This window comes from Pipistrellus kuhlii, unplaced genomic scaffold, assembly GCF_014108245.1.
Source record: "Pipistrellus kuhlii isolate mPipKuh1 unplaced genomic scaffold, mPipKuh1.p scaffold_m20_p_5, whole genome shotgun sequence".
NCBI classification, from domain to species: Eukaryota; Metazoa; Chordata; class Mammalia; order Chiroptera; family Vespertilionidae; genus Pipistrellus; species Pipistrellus kuhlii.
The window spans coordinates 72,647,676-72,674,133 of NW_023425551.1; the positions used below are offsets into that span (position 1 = coordinate 72,647,676).

The following is a 26,458-nucleotide window of genomic DNA, read 5'->3' on the forward strand; positions in this document are numbered from 1 at the left end:
AATTATTCTACCTGATCCCAGTTCAAAGCTGGTTAAACGTTGTTAAATCTGTTAGTATGTCCTCAACAACGCTCTTCCTCTGGGAGCACCCCACACCTTTCTTCCCTCAACGTCCGGCATCTCCTAAACGCAAAGGGTCCCCGGACACTTGCAACCGGGGGAGAGAAGGGCAGGGCTCACCCCTGTCTCCCGGGCCGCCCTTTATGGGACTTTTCAGCGCGCTAAAGCAGCCCAGGCTTGGCTCATTTCTTTCCTGGAACATCTCTGGGGAGTGACAGCAGCCCGCCTAGGCTCTCTCCTCCTGCTTCTTCTGTTTTAAGCCCTTCCTTCTATCACTATCCCCAGCTTTAACAAATGTATTCTCATTTTCAAAAATGTCATCAACACAATCAAATGAAAATAATTATATAATTATGTTAATACCCAAAAATCACATTTGACTAAATTCCTGAGCCATACCTAATTTAAATTCTTTAAAAACTAAAACTAGAGGGAAGTTTCCTTTCTAGATGAAGAATATCTAGATGACTAAAAACAGCAAACCTAAAGGTAAAACACTGCTAGGGATGTTCCCATCAGAAAACAAGAATATCTACCATTACAGTCGTTATTTTATGTTGTTCTAAACATTTCAACCAACAAAACATGCACACAAATTAAATAAGACTATTAGGAAAACATCATTAGTCATAGCTATGAAAGCAATTCTTAGAAAACCCAGGCAAAATTACCAGGGAAAGGACTAGAATTAAGTAGATCCCAAGAAAATATAAATTTGTGACTTGGCCAGAATTATTGCTGTTCAGATCTTTCCATGCCTCCCTCAGGACTGCTTCCTAGTCTGAGTCGCTCCTGTGTGCCTAGACCACTGCACTGGACTCGTGAACTAACTGGATTCCTTATTTTCAACCTGGGGAGAGATCACACAGTAGGGCCCAGGATGTTCCAATAACAAATCTGACTATGTCATTCCTTTGCTTAGAAGGAAAGTTTCCCATCATAGTTAGAATAAGATCCAAATTCCTTATAAATATGGCCCTGTACAACCAGGCCTTATACAAATGCCATCTGGACATTGGCCATTCTGACTTTCTGTTCCTCAAATACACCTTTGTGCTAGTTTTTCACTTTGTTGGCCTTGGGCTCTCTTTGAATCTCACAGGATGGCTCCTTCTAAGATGTAGTCACATCCTACCTTAAATGTTCTTCCCTAGAGATCTCTTGGATCCCCCCACCTAGAGCATCCACCAGTTGCTATTTCTCATCGCTCTATGTTAATTCCCTCCACTGAATCTAAAGTTCATGATCTGATACTTTTCCCTGCATATTGATTATTTCCCCCACAATGCCGCCTCAGTGACAGCAAGAACTGTGTCTTAATAACCATTCAATGTTTTAAAGTTCCTACCATGTAAGAGTCGCTCAGTAAACACTTGAATTTTAGTTGCCTGTCGTTGTCAAATAAGCTTAAGTGCCACAAAACAGGAAGTATGCCTATTTTATTAACTGTTCTATCCCCAGGACTCTGACAATAAATATCTCATGAATGAATGTATTCCTCCCTCCCTTTTAAGACCCTAATATTCTAAAAGTAGGCCATTTTTTTTTGGTGAATTCAACATATTTTTACCCTTTTTTGACACTGATAGCCAGCGACTGTCCTAAATGATTTCCTATGCATTATTATAAAGTTAAATCTTCTCATTTCTACCCATGCATTACCCAAATTCTACATTTGTGTGACTGACTTGTTAAGATAAACACAGAGCTTTAATAATTAAAAGTTTACTAGCCTTGTTGAAATTAATCTTTAAAATGCCTTTGTTGAAAAATATTTACAAGAAAATAACAGGTCAAGAAATGTTTTGAGCCCTAATCCATAAACTATACATGTAAGTAGCTGGGCAGAGAAGACATCATCCCTAAAATTATATTGAGGGGGGAAAAAGGTATTAAAAAGTTAATCTATCTTGTCAGTGTATAGACAAATGATCATTGTATGCTAAAAAAGTAAAAACTAACAAAGCCACAAAAGGATTGCCTTTTTAGAATTTAAGTTAAGATGCTAGATCACCATTTGATTATCCCAGAGTTACTCATTAAATATGATACAGAGTACATATTCGCTGGTTTGTGGGCACTTTTAAGTATCCAATTACTTCAAACAAAAGGCTACATTCTCAATTTTTTAGGTTTTTATTCAAGAGTATACTCACAAGCGGCACTTAAAAATCAGGCTTTTAAAATAAAGGCCGAAACTGAAAAAAAAAATTTTTGCAAAGGTGACACTGATAAAAGGATGATTGTCATAATTTAAACCCTAAAATGTCCTGTGGAGTCAAAGGATTTATACACAGAATGTGTTAGATCGATACCGTTTAAAATAAACAATCTGAAGACCACAGATAGGGGCAAATTTGTCAATGAAGATAAACATCAGTTTCAGCCTTCCAGGGTACGAAAACCAGCAATTAGTGATAGAGTACACACTGTGCTTCACATTTTGGACGTTAAAGATTCTTTCTCCAGCAACAAATCAGCGTATCTTTGCTGAAGCTCCTTTTCTCTTTCCTGTTGCCGCTGTACGTCTTCTTTAAGACACTTGAAGAGACAAAGATATGAAATAATTATTTCATATGTAAGTAATGAAAATTAAAAAGATCTTATGGCACTTTATCATCCTACAAACAGCTGAGTTCAGTCCTGACCCTTAAGAGGCAAGTATTGCCCAAAGAGAAACAAAAACAGGGGCTATTTTAGCTAGAACACAAATAATGCTAAGGCCATTCTTTGATTAGTTATATTAACTACCATCATTTTGTAAAATCTCTGCTTCTATCGCAAATAAACAAGCCATTATTATCCTATTGATACCCACGAATGCACTTTATCATGTGCACTGAGGAAATAAAGTTAAATGTGACCAAAGCAACTTGATGCTTTGGAATGAGCACCTATATTCCCAGCACCCTATTACCAATCAAAAAGACATCAGTTTAATGTACCTTGGAGAGCTATATGAATGGAATACAGTTTAGTTTCGGGGGGAAATAAAATCTCAAGGGTTACTTATTCCATTCCATAATGTATCTTTATACAAAACAGAATATTAGTGAAGGAAAAGCCTGGTCTATCCATCCAACCCCTGGCAATTCTAGGTCAGAAAAGTTTAGCTCTGATTGAAAAAAAGCGAGACAACATCAACTACCAAATATCTTTCCTGCACAGGAAAGAAATAAAAATAGGAGAGCCCTGGATAGTTCTATGTGGCTCTCTTTCAAGCAAAGCTGCAAGGCAATCATGGTACCTCTAGCCTCCGGGGAATCGCAGAATCTTCGTGTTTCTTGAGTTCTTCAAAAGTGCGTAACTCTAAGTAAGCCTGCTCAATTTGGTCCCATAAGTCATTCAATTGTTTCATGAGCCCCATAGCACGAGACTGGTAACCCCCAAGCAAAATTTTCATCTTCTTTTCCATCTTTGCAGCTCTCTTGGCTTCTGTCGTCATGTGACCCCTGTTTATCTGGGGGAGATCACATCAGCACACATGAGAAAAGCAGGTTAAGTAACAGGACTACAGAGACAGCACTACTTCAGAGCAGCAGCACACTGCAGTTCCTTATTCTTCAGCTATCATACACAAAATCAGGCTTAAGAAGGATCTGTGTTGCACCTGAAGGATTTTATAACATTTATAATAATTTCACCCATGATTCAATCGCAAAGGCAGGCTTGAACTTCATAGTATGGAAAAACTAATCTCTACTTCTGAAAATAACTTCAGCTATCATTAATCTGCATTGATTTTAGAACTGGTAGTAACTCATTTTCACCACCTACAGCTCAAAAATGTACTTCTACATTATACATATACATTTTTAACAGCTGTGATCAAAACCTAAGTCTTCAAACTATAAAATCACTAGGTTATTTTTATAATGTCAAAACCCTAAATTTGGCATATAACCCATTAAGGAAAAAGAGTATCACATATGTCAACACAATTTTTTAATTTTTGAGAAGTGAAAGAACACGATAAAATTAAGGAAAAAAAAGTGATAGTTTTCTATTAAATATGCATATTGAGCACAGGTGGGATGCCTCCTCAAACCATTCTAAAATTAAAAGAATTAAAAATATATAAACTGACAAAAGAACAGGAGAAGGACAATTAACAGAAGAAAGATTTGAACAAAATTCTAAAGCCGCTGCAGGCAACAAGGAGCAAAGGGTCCCAGGACTTCGAGAGGGTGCAGGAAGGGCTGAGGGACACTTTCTCCTTCCCCTCCCCACCCCCCAACCCCCAGTGCACAAAATTATGTGCACCGGGCATCTAGACTGGTATAACAGCATAATACTTATGCTCAGAAAGTGTTTATCTAGTCATGAAGGTGCACTGAGTATAATCGGTACCTTGTATCTGGGAATTACCACCTCACACACAGTTGAGTCATTTATTATTCCCAAACTACCAAAGATTTTAAAACTACAAAGTTGCTAGCTTCCATTTAATATCAACAATTACATTTAATTTAGTCCAAGCTTTATGAAACTCTTTTGGCTCAAATGTGCTAAAGCCCTAGCTGGTTTGGCTCAGTGGGATAGAGCACTGGGCTATGGACTGAAGGGTCCCAGGTCCGACCCCAGTCAAGGGCACATGATGGGTTGCTAGCTCCATCCCCAGTGTAGGGCATACAGGAGGCAGATGATAAATGATTCTCTCTCATCATTGAGGCTTCGATCTATCTCTCCCTCTTCCCTTCCTCTCTGAAATCAATAAAAATCTATAATAATAGAAAGTATAATATGCTAATTAGACCAGATGATCTTCCAGAAGCTGGTGCTGGGAGGGAAGTCTGGGTCCTGGGTACCAGAGGGAAGTGTCGACAGCCAGGGGAAGGAAAGCCTACTCTTGCACAAATTTCGTGCATCAGGCCTCTAGTATGCATATAAAAAAAGAAAACTCTCCGCTATTAACATATCAAATATCTCTTCTCTTTAAATTCTCTTTAAAAAAATATTGTGTTAAAGATTCCAAACAAATATGGAAATAAATTATATTAAAAATATATAAGTATGGGAAAAAATTAATTTAATTTAGGCAACTATATCAAGTTAGTAACTAAAAACATTTAAAAAATGGAATTCCCGTAATAAAATGGATTTTCAAATTCAATTTCTACTCTAAAGGTCAATTATTTTAAGACCATACACCAAAAACCACAAAACATTAATACAATGAAGTATAATATAGACATTAAATGCACAAGTATGTCAACTGTTTCAACACACCAAAACATATATGTGATATGTTAAATTAAAATTCCCAATTATGTAAAATCTATGTATACTAACCAAAATCAGACTGTCTTAATTTCTCTCCTAAAATCAACTATATCTCAAATTTCTGACATTCATCAAAATGTATGGAATAAAAACTCAACCCCCTGCTGTTTTGATTCTATGCTGTTCAAGGTGAAGTTCCTTTTTGTTACCTTAAATGTATAAAACCAGGTTTACCCCTTTTAGGTAAGGATGAACTAACCTGAAAGACATGGGAGAAAATTCCCATTTGCTATTTGCTAAGCACATTATCTCAAACTCTCACTTCCATGACATTAAAACTATTACAGATAAAGAAATTTGAGATCCAGAGAGGTTAAGTAACTTGCCTTAGCCCACACAGCCACTAAGTGATGAAGCTATGCAGTTATGTCCTACTTTAAAAACCCAACATATTAGGCCACACCACAGCTAATAAAATGGAAGTCCCCCCTGCCTCAGTCCCCAAACTGCAAAAATGCCTAAAGAAATTCAAGTTGTGGAACTATGGCTTACTGCACCAGACAGTTTCCTGAAAAATTATTCCAGACACATGTAAACAAAATCATAATTAATGGATCTGCTTATCACTCTTCCCCTGATTTAGACAATGACCTGTACCTACCCACTTATAAGAATTTGACACTTCAGAAAAGTTTTTACTTTCCCCAGCTTATGTTTTTAAATTCATAATTCTTTAATTCTTAACAAACTATGAAACTATAGGAAAACAAACATCTCTCAGAAAAATTTTGCAGAGGAAAAAAGTTACTAACAACTTTTTAAGAAGTTGGGCAGAATATAACTTGTGTAATTATTTGGAGATTTCGCCAAAGCTAATCCTTGCCACTAACTTTAAATGAGGGCGAGTTATCAGGTTTCTTTTTATTTTTTAATGATATTTATAATATTACTAGAGACCCAGTGTATGAAATTCATGCACAGCTAGAGTCCCTAGGCCTGGCCAGCAATCAGGGCCAAATGGGGCCTACCAGCTGTCGGTTGGGGCCTTCCTTTGTTCCTGGCCACACCCTGGTGGTCAGCACATGTCATAGCAAGCAATCAAACTGCCAGTCTTCTGGTCGATCTCCCAAGGAGACAATTTGCATAGTTGCCTTTAATATATATCGATAAATACTATTCAGTGAACAAAGCAGTATATGATGATCCCAATTTAAACACCTTCCTCCTTTCATCCACAGATATTATGTATAGTAACTTTTTTTTCCTATCATATGTAATCTTATAAATATGTACTCACACATCTATGAAAATACACACACCCAAGATGTCATTTTGTGATTGTCTAGATGGTAGGCTCTTTTCTTCGATTTTAAAATTTCTTTTTAAATTTCTCTTTAAAGTACAGGTATTATTTTTAAAAAAGCACCCCAAATGTTATTTTTAAATGCATAGAAAAGAAACTGTCTAAAAAAGACTGGCCAGAGACCAATGGAAAACTGATGGTCCCCAGGAGATGAATCAGTGGAACCATAAGTGTTTCCTTGGGTCATTATAAAAGGAGGCTGTATGGGACTTATAAAAGTGTAATTGTTACTTTCAAACTCACTAAGTTTGTTAAGGTTACTAAGCTTAAGTAATTCCAAAATAAACACATTATCCTTGGGTCTCCAATACCGTCTTCAGTTAAAGTCTGTAACAGTGAGGTTCGGAAAAATTAAGAGCATCCCTCACTGAAACTCTTGCTTTGGGGCCCATAACATAACTTTATACCACTGGAAAAGCAGGTTTAAGGATACCCAAAATAAATACAGAGTTAATGGCAACTCCACTCCCAGTCCATCATTCAGCAATATGATCCTACACTAGTAAAGATGTGGTTCAACCATCGAAATGTTTGCAAACAAGAGTCCGTGAGTGGCTCTTTTATCTCTATATAGCTTATTTAGCAGTAAGTTTTATCAACAAACCTTCTTTATATTGATGAGATGCAGGTCCAATAAGTGATTATTGTCACATCTATCAGAGTTAGCAACTGTCTAACTGTTAGATTGTAACCCTGCAAAGCAAGCTAAGCACTAAGGCAAAGCCTTACTAAACACCTTTGCAGGGCAGGAATGTACCAACAAAGCAATCAAGTGGCCTAGCACTTTACATCTGCACAAGTTAGGAAATGGAACACCAATCCTGAGGCATAACAGAAGCAAAATGGTTGTGCCAAGGGGATCTCTGGTATAGCTAGGAACAACCAAGACATCTGCCAGTGCCTTTAGGGTTCACGGTAGACCAGAACTTCAGAAACAGAGCATTCCAAAGTTCTGGGAACTCTTCTCCTGAAGCCCTTGCCTCCAAACACACACATCACACACCTACACACACACACACACACACACACACATGCACACACACACAGCAATATAAGCATAAGTCTGAGATACAACATATAGTCCTCCACCCAGAATTGTCCACGAACTTAATCCTTACCCTAAGTTTTCACTATTTAAAGTATTAAAGGAATATTTTTCCTGTACTACAACATCTGACTTTATAATGGAAGTCACTGAGAAAATGGAATCCATTATGCAGCCAATTTTGTTGAAACATAACCATTCAGTTAAGGCAGGGGTCCTCAAAGAGTTCTACAAATACACTGAGAATAATTTTAAATGTGTTATCTGTGTTCTTTAAGTTACTTTATTTCCAAAAAGTCAATGTTACATAATACTTCTTGACTAAGCTGACTGTGCCAGTAAAGTACAGGGAGAAGTATTACTTCTGGACCTAGTTTCCACCTCTAAGGAAAGTCTTTCCATTTTTATAGCGAACATGACAAAATCTACTTTTCAGCCAAACTTCCTAAACACAGCAGTTTAGATATCATTTCAAATACTATTAAATTTAACAGCAGGCCTAAATTCAGACTTCTCATTTCACTTTTGCACCTACTGGAAATTATTTCACTCAAAATAATTATGTCTTCAGATGATTTCCTATTTCCACTTAAAGTGGAAACAAATTAGAACACTTCAAATTCTATTTGCACTTCCCAAATACAGTAATGACTCATTTATCTGGCATCGTCAGAAAGGGAGGTTCCCCACATGAAGGTTTCCCAGATAGCTGAAGTCCGCAGGAGCAGAGCGTTCATCTGCCTTGTTTCCTGCTGTACCTCCGGGCCTGGCACATGGGCTGGCACATAGCATATGCCCAGTAACATTCACCAAACATGTGATTAAATAAAGTACTAAAGCTCTTTTATTTTTAACCATCTGGTGAAAACTTTTCTAGGTATAGCCATCCCTCTTAAAAAAATAAATTAATTAAAAAAATAAAATAAAATGACACTGAACAGAAATTAAGCTTTTCTTATTTATTTGGGGTTTCTCCATAAACAGCAATCACTCTACCATCCTACCATACACCTATAATGCTCTCACAGAAGCTATTAAAGCTATTAAAATTCATAGGACTTTTGCTACCATATTTAAATGGCATTGACATGCCATGCTTTCTAACTTTTCTTTTTCTGATATTAGCTGTCATTTCTATTTGCTGTTGCTGCCTTATTTTACACACAAATGTCTGGCAAGGTTCTAAAATGGATTCTGCCTCCAAAGCAGAATAAAATGCATGGACCTGGTTATAATTCAGAAGTCTTTCCCACTTACTTCTGACTTGTGTCTACATTCTGGTTCTATTAACAGACTCTTACACCACCCACCACATTCTTCATAAAATCTGAGGTGGTTCTATTAGTTTTAAATGAGTATCATATATTAATCATGAGTAATGAGTCAAAGACTAGCTCCAATATAAACCTCTGGGTACTTTTTTTTAATCCATTTAGGAGACACCAACATCGACAAAGCTGGATTTCATCTTGCTTGATATACTGTGATAGAGCCATAATTTAAATTCACTGTTCCAAAGTTCATGGCATCAAAAATCAAACAACTGACTGCTATGGTACACTGTGCTTACACAGAAAGGCATATCTCCCTGAACCTAAGAGTGGAAAGGATAATTTAAGTATAGCATTTAGTTTGTATAATACAACTGGAGTTCGTTCCCCACAACAAACTTTGAATAATGTTTATAATTTAGCAATCAACTGAAATGATGAAAGAATTACCACAATTGAAATAAAATATTTATGTATTTCAAACCAGTAGAATTGTATCTTCAAAAACTAAAATAAGCTAAGACAAACCTAGTTCTGAATTAGGGATGGATACCAGTAAAATGGGGGATTGTTTATTTGGGTTTTTTAGTCTCTTTTCTTCTTTTTAAAGATTTAATGAACTTTCATTTGAAATAAGCACAGCTTACTAAATTAAAGGATTTGATTACATATCCTTTAAAAGTAACTAGTTGGGTAAACAATATCCAGGAGTCAAGAAAAGAAAAATTACTTCAAACTGTTTTATGAATATTCTTCCAAAATCACCAATACTTCAACAAAAATAGTTCAACGGAAGATTTCAGTTCCTGGTACTGAAATGAACAAAGAGAACCACATGTTTTTAATGGTGGCTTATAAATGACCCAAATAAATCTCCAAAAGAACAGCAGTGGTTCTTTCTGTACTTTTCCCTTCAAAACTCACAAGACCAATTCAACATAGACATAAAAATTACTGTACTTTATGGCACCACTCACTTTGTGACACATTTATTTGCTGTCATGAAAGTTAGTGCCTCAACAAAGTAAATGAGATTTAGGAAAAACTTTTTTTTACAGTTTAAACAGCACAAAATGTCCTTACCATTTGAGGCAGAAAAGAGTTTACCCACCTCAAATGAGATGATTTTCTAACTAAGTGAGAGACCTAAGTATTTATATATAAATGTTACAAGAAGCTTTCCAAATAGCTTTCCAATCAACTATGATGCTGACCTTAGATCAGAATTACACTAACTACCATTTATAAGAAATGGAGCCTACACAACAGAAAACATAAAATTTAACCACTGATGTTCTACTTTCCCTGACTCTGTGAATTAAAACAGAACAACAGCACACCCTGCTGGAAATTAGTAATACAACCAGAATAACCAGCAACACTGGATTGCTAGGATTCCATTCAAGATGAGAATTACATCAAAAACAAATTCTAATTTCCCACTAAATGATAAAAGAAGTTCACAAACATTAGCCATTGCATACCTATATATGTGATCTTAAAAATAAAGACTTAGAATAACTTCAAATAAAAAGATAACACTTTTTCTCCTTGGATGTGTTTCTTTGGGCGGGCAAGGGCAACAAAATAAAAAATAAGCAAATGGGATTCATTAAACAAAAAAGCTTTTGAAGAGTGAAGAAAACAAAACAAAAAGACAACCTATTAAATGGGAAAAGATACTTACAAATGATATATCTGGTAAGTGCTTGATATCCAAAATTAATATAAAGAATTTATAAAATTCAGCATTAAAAGTAATACAATTAAAAATGGGCAGAAGACCTAAATAGACATTTCTCCAAAGATATACAGATGGCAAACAGACATATGAAAAGAGGCTCAACCTCACTAATTATCAGGGAAATGCATATAAAACCACAATGAGATATCATCTCACCTGCCAGAATGGCTGTCATCAAAAAGACAAGTAACAATGGTTAAGATGTGGAAAAAGGAAACTTATGTGAACTGTTGGTGAAACTGTAAATTGGCACAGACACTATGGAAAATAGTATGGAGGTTCCACAAAAAAACTAAAAATAGAGCTGCCATACAGTTCAGCAATTTCAACTGCCCTCCCCTGCAAACCCAATCACCTCCAACTGCCCTCGTCTGCCAGCCTGATAGCCCCAATTGTCTTCCCCTGCCCACTTAATGGCCCCCAACTGCCCTTCCCTGATCTTGTGATGACATGGCCATTTTGTGACGACATGGGGGTGGCCATCTCTGTGGCGCCATCTTGTGATGAAACGAGGGTGAAACGGCATCTAGGCTTTTGTTAGTATAAATGTGTGAGTGTGTGTGCGTGTGTGTAATGTAATATTACTTAGCCACAGGGGGGAAAAAACATGGAATTTTGCCATTTGTGACAACATGTATGGACCTAGAGGGTATATGCTGGGAGAAATAAATCAGAGAATGACAAACAATTCACTTATAAGCGGATTCTAAAAAAATAAGCAAAGGAACAAACAGACTCATATGAAGTAAAACTGATTGGTGCCAGAGAGTTGAGTGATGGGAGAATGGGCAAAAACATGAAGGAGATTGAGAGGTACAAACATAATTCAAACCTGTAAATCACAGGAATATAACAGAGTTAGGGAATACAATCTATATCATCACAGTAACTTTGTACTGTGACAGACTATCAGGAGACTGCTCGTGGTGACCACTTTGTAAGGTACAAAAGTATCAAATCACAATGTTGTACAACTGAAACTAATATTATATTGTATGTCAACTATACTTTAATTAAAAAGGTCTTTATACCCTGGCCAGGTTCATCGTCCTATACATCAAAAGGTTGAGGGTTCAAATCCTAGTCGAGGTGTATATGGGAGGCAACCTATCATGTTTCTGTTTCTCTCTCTTTCTCTCCCTCCCTCCCTTTTTCCTCGATGGGGGGGGGGGAAGACCTTACATTCCAGAATTTTAAAAATGTATTGCTTTTTTCCTTTTTCCTGCTCCTTTCCCTAGCCCTACATAGCCCTGACCATACCAGTAATTTTATCATTTTTTTATTTTAACCTTAAATAAAAATATTTTCAAATATGCTTGCTGTAAAGAGAAACTGGCAATCACATTAGAGAAAATTGCATAATGTGATTGCATGAAGCACCCTTTCTCCTTGCCATTACAACTTGGCCTCAGAAACATCCCTGAAGACCACCATTAAGAATCCACAAGGCAGCCTAGTGGTCCATGAACCACAATTTGCATGCCACTGGCAAAATGCCTATACGGATTCTGCACTTCAAAAAATGCAGACAATATTAAGAAACCACATGTCATGAAACTCCCATCTGGTACATTTCAACATTTTCACAAACATGAAAAATCATGGAGGCCACTGTCTGGATAATCCAACTCAGCACTCTCTTTGTAACAAACTCACAGGAATCAGAGGATGAACAAAAGGTAAAGTTTTGTAAATGTGCTTTTTTCAAAATATATTTTTATTGATTTCAGAGAGAAGGGGAGAGGGAAAGAAGCACCACTGATGGACTGCCACCTGCACAACCCCTACTTGGAATTGAGCCAGCAACCGAGGCACGTGGCCTTGACCAGAATCAAACTGAAGACTCTTCAGTCCAGAGGCCAACACTCTGTCTACTCTGTCCACTGAGCCAAACCAGCTAGGGCTAAATGTGCTCTTTTGGTTTTAGAAAAAGGCTCTTTGGAACCACTGAGTTTCCTTCTTAGAGAAAACAAACTATTCTAGCACTGATCTACATTGTTCTGAGTGACTAGTGTTAACTTTATTGTTGTTGTTAATCCTTACCTGAGGGTATTTTTCAATTCATTTTTAGAAAGAATGGAAGAGAGAGTGACAGAGAAACATCAAGGTGAGAGACACATGGATTAGTTGCATCCCACATGCACCCCAACCTGGGGCCAGGGATTGAGCCTGCAACCGAGGTACCTACCCTTGAATGGAATCTAACCTAGGACCCTTCAGTCCGCAAACCCATGCTCTATCCCACATGTGTCAAACACAAGGCCCGCGGGCCAAATCCGTCCCGCCAGGCCTTGCAATGTGGCCCGCACCGCGCTGTCATCACTGCACTCCGCTGCGTTTCCATCACAATGACAGTTTATGACTGTTCAGTAAACCATTCGGCCCGCGATTTAGGCTGGATTTTAGATTTTGGCCCCTTCTCTGATTGAGTTCGACACCCCTACTCTATCCACTGAGCTAAACTGGCTAGGGCTAGTGTTAATGTCTTGGCTCCTTGTTCCCATATCTTAAAGGTTCTGATTGACTTGTGGCCAACTTGGAGGCTACTCTTCATCATGAAGGCAAGAACTCATGAAAATCCAATGAAAAAAGAAAGCCAAAGAAGACCAAACACTTCAGTGTAGTTTTTCCTCAAGATTCGCAAAGGCAAATTATCTCAAGTCTATTTTTCTGAAATTGTTTTCAGAAGTATTACTTGGTTCATTATTTCCATCAAAGTACATTTAAAGTAGATACCAACCTCAAGCCTCTTTTCAAGTGACTCAATTCTGTCCTTTTTGCTTGCTAGGTTGGCTCGTGTGTAGCGGCTCTGCCCAGGGAGATACAAAACTTGACTGTAGCATTCTTCCCACACCTGGTTATAAGCTTCACTTGAGAGTTCGCCATGGCTCATACCTTGTTTTACCACTTCCATCTCCTGAACCAGGACATCTTGGGCCTGTTTAAGATAATAATTTCAATAAGTTTGAGTATTAGAAAGACTTGCCATCAACTAGGAACTTTAAAGACTATTTTTCCTCCTCTTTGGACAAAAGCAAGGAGTTCTAGTTGACTGGTTGTTTCTTGGAAGGGGAAAAATGTCTAAGCAAAATGAGTAATGAAGCCTTATGTCAATGCAGACTGACCTGAAAAGCCAAGCATTCATGTAGCTCCAATAATATAAACAATCCTTGCCCTCACTCATTATAACAGCAGCTACCATTTCTCAGGTGTCTACTATGTGCCAGGAACTGAATTTAATAGTTTTGCCTATATTATCTCCAAACACCACAACCACCTTAGAAAGTAGCCAATATTAACCTCATTTTAATGTTGATGACACTAAGGTTCAAAGAGGTGAAATACTTTCTCCAAAAACATATAATTAGTTAGCAGACAAAGCAGGATCGTGTTCAAGCCAAACATCATCAAGGCTTCCACTCTACTATCCCTATCTACACGAAGGACTTCACATGATCATGGAAGGGAATCAGGCATTTTTTGACACATGCCTTTGTTCTCATCTGAAAAAATGTCCCTGACATTGCTAGAGAATGAGATTGGGGGCACAAGTCAAATACTGATGGGTCAAAGGCCAGTTTTTGCTCACTGCTAAAGAAACAGTTCAAAATAACAGAATGAGGAGGTGGGAGGGGAGTTGTACAGGCCTGGCTTCAAACCACAGCTTTACCATTTTAAGTAACTGTTTGAACTTGCTTATCATCTCCCATTTCTCATCTCTAAAATGGGGATAATACACTTAGAGTGCCTAGCTCCGTGGTCAGCAAACTGCAGCTCATGAGCCACATGCGGCTCTTTGGCCCCTTGAGTGTGGCTCTTCCACAAAATACCATGGCCTGGGCGAGTCCATTTTGAAAAAGTGGCATTAGAAGAAGCTTAAGTTTAAAAAATTTGGCTCAAAAGAAATTTCAATCATTGTACTGTTGATATTTGGCTCTTGACTAATGAGTTTGCCAACCACTGGCGTAGCTCAACACCAGACACCCAGATTCTGTGGGCATACCACATGAACTTCTTCCAGCCTTCTGCTTCATGGCTCATGAAAAACTGACAATCACTTTTTGGGCTTTATAGAAAGCATTCAATCATTCTATAGATTGTACCAATCAATATCAGAAAATAAACAGATCAAAATATGTAAAATTAAGAGAAATGATCAGCATACCAAAAAATTTAAACAAAAAATATAAAAACCACGTCTATCCTAATATATAAAAACCCAGGGTCCATAACGTCCATAACGTCCAAAACAACCGAAGGCTCCGACTGGAAATCAGTCCTGCAGTTAGTGCTGGGTTGTGGTAACCCAGCACTGACTGCCACGGGGACTGCGGATCAGGCCCAGAGTGAAGCCCAAAGAGAGGCAGGGTCTGATCCACAGCCCCCATGGCAGCTGTTGATCAGCCGTCGCCTCTCTCTTTCTCTCCAGGCTTCACAAGCAGCTGCACCTCTGTTTCTCTCCAGGAACTGCAGATCAGCCCCGCTTCTATGATCAGGCCCAGAGACAGGCCTGGAGACGCTGACTGGCATAGAAACCAACCAATCAGAACCAAATTGACCAGCAGAGGAGGGCAATTGGGGAGGAGATCAGGCCTGAAGTGAGGGGTTAGGGAGGCAGTTAGGGGTGATCAGGCAGACAGAGGCAGTTAGGGGCAATCAGGCCAGCAGGGGAGAGCAGATGGGAGCAAGATCAGGCCAGCAGGGGAGAGCAGTTGGGGGCAAGATCAGGCCAGCAGGGGAGGGCAATTGGGGGAAAGATCAGGCCAGCAGGGGAGGGCAGTTGGGGGAAAGATCAGGCCAGCAGGGGAGGGCAGTTGGGGGAAAGATCAGGCCAGCAGGGGAGGGCAGTTGGGGGCAACCAGGAAGGCAGGCAGAGGCAGTTAGGGGCAAGCAGGCAGGCAGGCAGCTCAGTGGTTAGGTGCCAGTAAGTCCTAGATTGTGAGAGGGTGCAGGCTGGGCTGAGGGAACACCCCCGCTCCTGTGCGTGATTTTCATGCACCGGGTCACTAGTATAAGATAAATAATTGATATTTTTAAACAATACCTCTTAGGGGAAATAAAGGAAACAAACCAATTTTAACACACTTAATGAAAAGTTGACACTTTATGGTAAGAGAAATGGTATCCCACTTGGAAACTGTACATAATAAAAGTTTATAAATTTAGCTCTTATCATTATTAAAAGAGAATAAAGCTAAGTAATCTTTAAACTGTCCATAAAGAAATTGCTAAATAGAGGGGTGAGAGTAGCTGGGAAGAGGTCAATGGGGGAAAAAGGAGACATATGTTACACTTTCAACGATAAAGAACTTAAATTAAAATAAAATAATAATCTGGTAGATAAACAGCTGCTTCAAATTCTTTTTGGAAAAAAATGGAACTATAAATAAATAAATATGAAAAAATATTTAAACTAATTTGTAATGGTTTTTTTAATAATTCTAAAGCACTATTTATAATTACTACTTTCAAAATTTTATTAAGCCCTAGTCAGTGTGGCTCAGTGGCTAAAGCATCAGCCCCAGCAGGGAAGGGTCCTGGGTTTGGGTTCCATTCCCAGTCAAGTGCCTGGGTTGCAGGTTCAATCCTCCGCTGGCCTGGATGGGGCAGTTACAGGAGGCAACTAATTGATGTTGCTCTCTCACATCTCTCTCTCTCTCCCTCCCCCTACCCTCTCCCTTCCACTCTCTCTTAAAAAAAAGAAAATGGAAAAATATCAGGTAAGGGTTAACACTTTTTTTTTTAATTAAAAATGTATTATAATCTATCCCCTACAGAATCTCTATTAGCAATGATGTGATCCTTTATTTTTCTTTTTTAATCCTCAATCAAGGACATGAATTGATTTTAAAGAGAAAGAGGAAGGGAGAGAAGGAGGAAGGGAGAGGGGGAGGGGAAGGTTACGAGAGAAAGAGAAGAAACTCTGATGTCAGGGAGAATATCAATCAGTTGCCTGCCCTATGTTCTCCCATCTGGGGATCAAACCTGCAACCTAGGTATGTGCCCTGACTGAGAATTGAACCCAAAATTTATTGGTGTATGGGAATGATGCTCCAAGCAACTGAGCCACACCTGAAATAAGGGCAGATGTGCTCCTTATTTCAGGTGTCCATACATACAATAATTTTACAAAAGCTTAGTTCTTTTTTTTTCTTTTTCTTTTTTAATATTTTATTGATTTTTTACAGAGAGGAAGAGAGAGGGATAGAGAGTCAGAAACATCGATGAGAGAGAATCACTGATCAGCTGCCTCTTTGCACACCCCCTACTGGGGATGTGCCCGCAACCAAGGTACATGCCCTTGACCGGAATCGAACCCGGGACCTTTCAGTCCACAGGCTAATGCTCTATCCACTGAGCCAAACCGGTTTTGGCTTGTTTCTTTCTTTTTTTATTTATTTATTCTTATTGATTTCAGACAGGAAGGGAGATGGAGAGATAGAAACATCAATGATGAGAGAGAATCATTGATCAATTGACTTCTGCATGCCCCCATCTGGGGATTGAGACCACAACCTGGGCATGTGCCCTTGACTGGAATCAAACCCAGGATCCTTCATTCCACGGGCCAATGCTCTATCCACTGAGAAAACCATCTAAGGTATAGAAAAGCCTATTTCTTTAATACCACCTTCCCTCATGTTTCCAGTCTAAAAAGAGAAAAAACTCTAGAAATACCAAGTTCACAGTCTAATTCTCAGCTCCAGTTCAATAATTAAATGTGATTACTGCAGCATAGTCACTCAGCAGATGTCAAGTTCCAACTTCACGCATTTAAAAATAAATAAAGGATATTCAGAAATCAGGGGCAAATTTTGAAATAATCTAAAGCCTCCTCCCTTTCTCTATTTTCTAAAAATCCTCTAATAAACATGTATCACTTATGCTATAAGAAAAATACAAAGTAAGACAAAGAAAGAGAGAGGAAAAGTGCAGGAGAAAAGACAGAAAAAAAGAATCTTGTTTTCTCCCAATTGTACATTTAGGCCATTCTAATCATTGCCTCTCAGAGATAAAGACTTTTAAGCTAATGACCACTCTGCTTCCATGAAGCCAACTGTATTTTCTTACACCATTGTACAGATTTTTATTCACAATCACAGCCATTTGCTCTGTCAGAGCAGAAAGAATAATATGGAAGAAGAGGCAGGAAAGACTTCCTACTAGAAAATATTTTTTTTTCCTTATATCCAAAAGGACAGAGAAATCATGTAAAGGAAATAAATTCAGTAAAATATATTTCCTTTATTTGAATAAATAAAAGCTTAATCTCTAAATATTTTTAATATATCCTTCTATTTTATATTAGTCTAAATAAATGAGGTTCAAGTATTAAAGGCATTCAATTCTATTCAGAGACATAGCAGAGCTGTAGCAACTGTCAATCAGGTACACACCATGAAACAAAAATATCATTACCAGAGCCAGTGTTGATATAATAAAGACTTATTGCTGAACATTGGGGGGTAGGGTTGATGGAGGAGAATATCCATGAATATCAGTATGGGGAAAAAAGTTAATATTTGCCCATGATACATGGCATCAAACTATTTAAATCTCAAGACAGAAATATTCCACTCAATCATACCTTTTTCAGCTCTTCTTTAGCGAACTTTTCATAAGGGTTATGTTCCAGATAGGCAACATGCTCTGAATTATTGGTAGCAAATCCTACAGGTTTTCCTTTTTTATTTCCAGATGGTTCATAAGGGTGATGTAGAAGGTCATAATGAAGCATTGTGATCATTTCTTTTTTGATTAGTTCTTCACTTTTCTGTAAATCTGTTAATGGTGGTTCTACATTTAAGGGCCTTAGAATAGTTTCATTTACCTAAAATTGTAAAACAAGTAAAATTACCAACAGATTCACTGCAATATACTAACATTATTACTTGTTCTAGCATAAATTAAACAGCAGTTATACATTTTTCAAAAGAAATCCTTTTTTCCTTCCTTTTAAATACTCATTTGTTCAGGGCCTAGTTCTGAGAAATTGTGTACCAAATTCTAGGCAGTAGATAAAATTTTGTTTTGTAAAACTTTATGAATTATAAAAAGAAATCAATCACATGGAAAAAAAAAACAAAAAAACTTAAAACTTCCCCAACCAAAAATTCTAACACTTACTTCTGAAGGTCTTGGAAGATCTTTCTGGACAGCTTTATGCATTCGCTTCATTTCCTTTACACGTTCTGCATCTCGTATGGCCTAAAAAGTTATTTTATATCCATTATTGGCATTACAAAGTATTTAACAAATTTTAATACAGTTGAAAACACTTCAGTCTATAAGAACATGTATGTCCAAGAGCTGGAACTCTAGACATCTGTAAGTTTGCAGGAAGGCCATATAAGGCAATAGAAATTAATCTCATCTGTTCTCTCAGTAAAACAGCAATTAAGAACTTCCAACATCTACCAGAGTATGCTCCAAATTTAGATGCTATATCCATCAGATAATTATCCTTTTCTTCTGTAAATCAGAATCTGAAATTTTAGTTGACTATTCCTCCTGCAACACAACCCTTTTCATGCACCCAAAACTACCTTTGTTTAATTTAAAAATCCAGCAAAAGAATTTCTTGTTTCCTGATTCTCAAATTATGAAGAATGTGGAGATAGCACATTAGAATTTCTCACTATTTCTGGCTAAATGTATCTCCAAGTCACTATAAGAACTAAACACAAAAAGTATTACCCTATATTCCCACCAAAAAGCGTATTTATGTGGTTTCCTCTAAAATACAATTTCCAATGATGCCATTTTCACTCTAATCCCATGAAATTATTCAACTTCAAAACCATCCTGAACTAGGCTGTAAGAATTTCTTAAAGGGTCACTCAATCTCAGTTTTAGTTCAAGAGTCACCAGCCATGAGACTTGCTAAGATTAACTTAATTCACCTGCGCCTGTTTGCTCACTTCTAAAATGAAGCTAATATAGATACCTATTTTATTTAAATCACCAAGTTATTATGTGTGAATGAGAAAGTAACTGTAAGATATGTTAATACAAAGCGTTGCTATTATTATTCTGGCACACTCTCTAAATTTCCAAATCCACGTTTTTTATTAGTTTACACTGATCTAAAACCATTTACTCAACCAATCCAAAATGTACTTGTTTTTAAGACTGATCAGTAACTCTTGGCTAGAGTAAAAAGCAATGTCTAAAAGACTACTTATGTGTATTTTAAGAAAGCATAATGAATTTGACAAAGGATACTTAAATTGATTTTATTCACACACACACACACACACACACACACACACACACACACTTTAAGAATGCCTTTCAAGATAGAATATTCTGAGTATATTATTAATTACTAGAAGCCTGGTGCACAAAATTCGTGCACTCAGGTGTGTGTGTGGGGGGGGGGGGGGGACCCTCAGCCTGGACTGTGCCCTCTTGCAGTCCAGGAAACCTCAGGAGATGTCCGCCTGACTCTTATGCCTGCTCGCGGTGGGGAAGGGCCGAAGCCAGCAGTCATACATCTTAGCGCTTCCACAGGGGCAGGAGAGGCTCCCACAACCGCTGTTGTGCTTCACCAGCCGTGAGCCAGGCTTTTGGCTGAGCGGCATTTCCCCTGTGAGAGTGCACTGACCACCAAGGGGCAGCTCCTGCATTGAGCGTCTGCCGCCTGGTGGTCGGTATGCATCACAACAACGGGTCATTTCACCATCTGTTTGATTTGCACATTAGCCTTTTATTATACAGGATGTGAGTATATATTATTTCTGATCTAAGTAGTTTACGTTAGGGTTTTTTAAATATTGAAAAAATTCATAGGTAGAGATCTTGAGATATTTAATGGCCATTCTTCATTCTTTCAGCCCACTGACACATTCAGCAAACTCACGCTTTCTTCCTTTCCAGCACAGTTACCCACCTGCTTTCGTGCATCCACGTCAGCAGCATCTTCAATGTATGTATCATCTATTTCACGGTCTTCCAGCTCCTTCTCAGCATTTTCTGGTAGAACAATTTCAAAGTCATTCTTAGGTGCAGGAAGACCCATCAACCCTAAACGGAGGTGTTCACGAGACTCTCTTTCCTGTAGAAAAAAGTCAATCTTTCTCAATTCATATACATTAACCAACCAATATATTATGAATTCCTAAAATATAAGTAGCTTAATTTTAATTCTAAATAATGATTCTAACTTCAGATTTGAGACAAGTTTTTAAATTTCTATCTCCGTTTCTTCCGTACATTAAGACAAATCAATTTGGAATCAGTGGGAGTTACTCTGGCATATTCTAATAGAAGGTTTGGGAAGTACCTCTGCAGGGGCAAAAAGAAAAAAAAAAAAAAAAAAAAAAAAAAGTCCTTCAGGGTTTCCAGTTAAGGAAAACATTGCTGACACAAATTTAGTAACAATCAAAAGAACAAGTTCAAAAGTCAATTTATCCTCAGACTAGTAAAAATCTAATCTGAAAAGATGCCTGATTTGTGTGTGCATATATTTTTAATAGAAAGACTAGATCATATGCAAGCCAAAAAACAGCCCAATGGGCCCAAAGTTTTCCCCAGTATATCCTCAGTTCACTTTCCAATCTCACTCCCCACTGCTCCATTACACGTTTGCTATGTGTAAACACCAGATGAGTTGCTAAAAACACTCTCCACACTTACTCACGTTGTGGCCTCCATCTGGAACAGCCACCACCTTCCTTCTGAGCACATCTTGTCAATGAAGGCTTTACTAGTTCTCACCCAACAACTATTAATCCTTTCCATGGCCACCCTAAGCAGGTCGGTTTTACTCAAAGAGCTTACTTTGTTCTTATATTACAATTATTTTTTAACTTGCTTTAGTACTGCCAATCTCTCCAGAGTATAAACTTCTTTAAGACAAAGGACATCTTTACTCAACTTTAGATCCCCAGATCTGTGCTTTGCACACATTACCTATATTCTTCATTTAATTCTTACGTCGCCAATCAGAGTTGGCATTAGTTGATATCAATTTTCACCACTTAAAAAAACTCTAACCAAATCTATATATGAAGTTAGAATTTGTAAAATGAAAACAGGCCAACATCATTATAACTTATTATAAAAATAAATATCTCACAATGATTTTCTATGGCATCATAATAAAGCCTAACAGTGATGTAATAAAAGCATTATCATGGCTGAGCAAAACTGCAACCTTTATTATTTATTTATTTATTTGTTTATTTATTTTTTTAATCCTCACCCAAAGATATTTTCCCATTGATTTTTAGGGAGAGTAGAAAAGAGAGAGAAAGAGAGAAACATCGATATGAGGGAAACACACCAATTGGTTGCCTCCTATATATGCCCTGACAAGGGCCCAGGTCTGGGAGGAGCCTGCAACAAAGGTACATGACCTTGACCAGAATCGAACCCAGGACTCTTTGGTCCACAGGCTAACACTCGATCCACTAAGCCATGCCAGCTAGGGTCAACCTTCATTTTTATCATTACCTTTCTACATCACTAAGCAAAACATATGAAAGAAACCTTTACTAAGATCAGCAATAAACATCAAATTTTGAGATCTAGATTTGTCCTTGAAGTAGAGAGCTAACAGGAATCAAGGGTCAAAATGTGATTCGAAGTGTTCAAAACTAACAATTTATTTAACAGAAATAAAAATTTTAAAAAATACATAAATGTATCGCCCAGCTGGCGTGGCTCAGTTGTTGAGCATTGAACTATGAACCAGGAGGTCACAGTTTGATTCCTGTTCAGGGCATATGCCTAGGTTGTGGGCATGATCCCCAGTATGGGGCATGCAGGAGGCAGCTGATCAATGATTCTCTCTCATCATTGATGTTTCTATCTCTCTCTCCCTCTCCTTTCCTCTCTAAAATCAATTTTAAAATATTTTTTAATAATAAAAAAATATATAAAAATAAATGTACCATTCAAGTATTCAAGTAAATGATAAAAATTAAAATCATAAAAGATACAAGTATTATTACAGACATAATCAAAACTCACAAACATGTTAAGAGTAAGAAAAAACAGACATGAGATTAAGTACTGCAAATCATTTTCCTCTGCTGACATCCATAGGTGTGTAGATTCTTACGATATGAGTAATATGCACTGACTGGGGAGGGAGGGAATTTTAATTTGGCAGCCATAGATACCAAAAAAAAATTTTTTAAGGCTATTAAACAGAAATGACATGTACCATCTGCTTCACATAAGAGGGATCATTGTAGTCTGCCATTCCGTCCTCAGGATTGATGTTTAACTTGTCTCGAAGAGGAGTTCTGCCGGGGGTGGAGTTAACAACTGGCTTGGGAGTTGTCCCACTCCGGGGGGTCAGCCCTTCTGACCCATGAGAGGGAGTCCTAGAAAGACAAAAATTCTAATTAATAAAAGTACCACTTTGATTTGTCCTGTGTTTTCAAATGCTTTTCACAAGTTACTTTACAAGGAAAACAATAAAGATTCCAAAAATCCTGTCACTCTATCTGGTTTTAGGTTAGATCTTTAGATTAAAATAAAGGATTGGCTCAACTAGCTTATTATTATTTACCCACAGTATTATTTTAATGACTTGAAATAAAGTCATTATATTTGACATTACTTGCCTTCCTAAGATAGGTCCTCCAAATATTATCTCAACTTTTTCTTGATATGGTACAGTAGCTAAGAACATACAGGGGACAGAGAAGAGTCACCACAGTCAAAGACCCCAGACTCTGTTTTAATTCAAGGCCTTTGTATCATTCCTATGCCTGTGTCTATTAGCCACCTCATCATCATCAGTGTGCATACTGTAAGTAGTTCCTCTCTTTACATTTCTTTTTCTTTTGAAATCATATATAAATCCGAGTGAGAGCTAAGAGAATCTCTTAGGAATAAAATCCTAATAGACTTTGCAACTTAAATTTTAATTGTCCAAGCTTTTTTGTTTTGTTTGCTTACTTCCTGGATCTTGGGTGTGTTCCAGACAAGTGAATGCTGCCAGAGAGCTGCTCCCAGAGGTGAGGTGAGGTGAGGTGAGGTGAGGTGAGGTGAGGTGAGGTGAGGTGCTATCATATCAGACATGGTCCCTACCCACAAGGAGCTTACAAAGTGTTTGAGAGACAAGACACACAGGAAAAAAGAGGAATCAGGCTCTCTTACAAGCCTTGCAAGAGTTATTAAATGAGGATCTGGCTACCAATGTTTCTTCATTGTGCCATCATGTAGGGCTGTAATAGTCAGATGCTTTCCATCTAAACAACCAATGGGAGGATATATCCTAAGGTGACCAGACGTCCCGCTTTTGGCAGGACAGTCCCGATTTTTAACAATTTGTCCCGCGTCCTGCAGCGTTTTGAAAAAGCGGGACGTCTGGTCACCTTAATATATCCTAATGTTTAGATTAAAAGTAAACCCCAAATATTTCCAACCTTTAAAAGCTCAAATTCCATTTTAATACAACTTGTTTCTATAACGTTTATATTTTTTAAATTCTTCTTTAAAACACAGTAGCTTAAAACAAAAGAACTGCAAACAAATACTGGACTCTAAACTCATTAATGATATACACAAGGAAATGTTTAGTGGTGAAATAAACTGATACAGTAAAGTTATCCTGAAATGCATTAAAATAAGATGAATTGATAGGTGATGGATGAATATGTGAGAAAATAAATACAGTAAAATGTTAACAACTATAGAAATCTAGATGGTAAGTGTAGGGATGTTTGCTTTACCATTATTTCAACTTCTCTGCATATTATAAGTTTCCATAATGAAATGTTTCGTGAAAAGCAATAGAGGTACAGACATTTAAAAAAATGATTTTTATCAAATTCACCAAATGATCAATAATAGATTTATTTGCTCTTTTAAATCAGATAAAACGTATCTGGAAACAAGGTGTTAGCATCAGAAACTGCAGAAAGGAAGCTCCATATAGTATTTAACCATTTCGGGAACTGAGAAAAAGTCAAGATGACAAGCTGATCACTATTTCCATATTCTGTTAACATTACTAAAGAAAACATGTTGTCCAAGTTCTCAGATTCAAGTTTATCTAAAACAGAAAACATCTGCTTATTTATAACTAGTGCCCCAGTGCATGGATTCATGCACATTGAAAAGAAATTAATTAGAAGATGGGGTGCCTGGGCGAGAGGGGCAGAATATGCCCTGTAGGGAACCTCCCGCAGTCCATCCCCGGCCAGCCACACCTGGGGCGGCGCCACAGGTTGAAGGGCGTCTGTGAAGTGAGCAGGGTCCCTCCGGCAGGTGGGGTCCCTCAGCCTGACCTGCAGGGATCAGGCCGAAACTGGCTCTCCGACATCCCCCAAGGGATACCAGATTGTGGGAAGCCAGTTCTTAGGTAACACACCCTGGAATCGGGCTCTCTCCTCTCTGGTTCCAGGGTGCGTCACCTGAGAACCACCACTGCCAAGTCACCACAGCTCAGCAGCTCCTGCGTGTGTCTGCCCCCTGGTGGTCAGAGAGTGTCTTAGCTACCAGTAGGACAGTCGCTTAGCCTTTTTTATAAATATATATATAGACATATATAGATATATATATAGATGTATAGATATATAGATATATAGATATATATAGATATATATAAATAGATACCTGAATGGGGTTGAAAGAACTGTGTTTGGAGTCTGTACAACCTGCCGCTGAGGAGTCACGCCTGAGAAGTCACTCTCGTGCAAAGGTGTGTTAAGTCCACCTTTTAATGGGGTGTCCACATTGGTCAGGGCCATGAGGTTCTGGGCTTCCTGATTAATGAAAAAATAAAGTATTTCAACAGTTTAGTCAGAAGACAGAATGTCTTCTGGTATTACTATACAAATCTTAAAACAAGTAAAATTCTTAGACATTTTATTAATGAAAACCAAGAGATAAAATGACTACTAGGCCATGGCAGATTCAGTACTTCCATTCCTGTGTCAACATAACATAGCACCTCAGAAGTTTAAGATTAAATTCTTATATGTTAAGAAATGCTTTTGTGGCCTCGGATATGGCATAACCATTTATCTAAAAGCTTCTCCTATTACCTGTGCCAAACCTCTTTATAATCATAAAGAACTAAGAATTCAAATTTTCCAATGTGAGTTTGGGCTAAATATCTGAACAACTAAACTTTAATCCAGTTTTATCACTAATTGTAGTATATCTAGTTTCCATTAGCCTCTCTAAATCTGATTCTCCCATTAGAAAGTTGACACTATCAGCTGGCCTATCACTTCATAAGAAAACTCATGTGGGCAGGTTCATTTCTGAAGTTTTACTTGACTCAGTCCCTTCACTATAATCCTATATTCATTATTATCACTGTACCTACAAGTCTCTTAATACCCAATTTAGGATCTGTAAGATTGTTATTTTCCAAGATAGTAGTACAATCATTATCTCTCATCTCACATGCTTTTCTTGACACTCCATTCATCATAAGATAAAGTCTATATCCCTCCTCTTGAATCTAGGTGGACTCACTGATAACTAACAGGCAAGGAGAAAACAAAATGTAGCTTCACACACACTCACTACAACTCACACTGGAGCACTGAGAGACCATGGGAGAAGTTCAACTTCTGATGCCACCAAGCTGTGAGAAAGGCGAGGCCACGTATAAATTTACTCTATGTTCCCAGCACAGACAGCAGCAAACACCAAATATGGAAAGATGATTCCAGGCTCCCCATCTATCAAGTCACCCTCAACTGTTGAGTCATCCTAGCTGAGGCCCTAGACTAGGGGTGTCGAACTCAATCAGAGAAGGGGCCAAAATCTAAAATCCA

At 37.9% G+C, this 26,458-nt stretch overlaps 1 protein-coding gene across 1 annotated transcript in view; it reads right to left on the minus strand.

Annotated features, from left to right (window-relative positions):
- CDC5L (cell division cycle 5 like) overlaps nucleotides 1-26,458 on the minus strand; it is a 42,867-nt gene continuing 16,409 nt past the window's right edge. Inside the window, exons 10-17 of the mRNA XM_036413657.2 lie at nucleotides 25,284-25,432; nucleotides 22,879-23,041; nucleotides 20,599-20,763; nucleotides 18,834-18,914; nucleotides 18,295-18,537; nucleotides 13,447-13,644; nucleotides 3,308-3,520; nucleotides 1-2,601 (exon numbers count right to left, since the gene is read on the minus strand). Of these exons, the coding sequence (XP_036269550.1) occupies nucleotides 2,497-2,601; nucleotides 3,308-3,520; nucleotides 13,447-13,644; nucleotides 18,295-18,537; nucleotides 18,834-18,914; nucleotides 20,599-20,763; nucleotides 22,879-23,041; nucleotides 25,284-25,432 (1,317 nt within the window). The 3' untranslated portion in view covers nucleotides 1-2,496. The remainder of the gene's footprint in view (nucleotides 2,602-3,307; nucleotides 3,521-13,446; nucleotides 13,645-18,294; nucleotides 18,538-18,833; nucleotides 18,915-20,598; nucleotides 20,764-22,878; nucleotides 23,042-25,283; nucleotides 25,433-26,458) is intronic.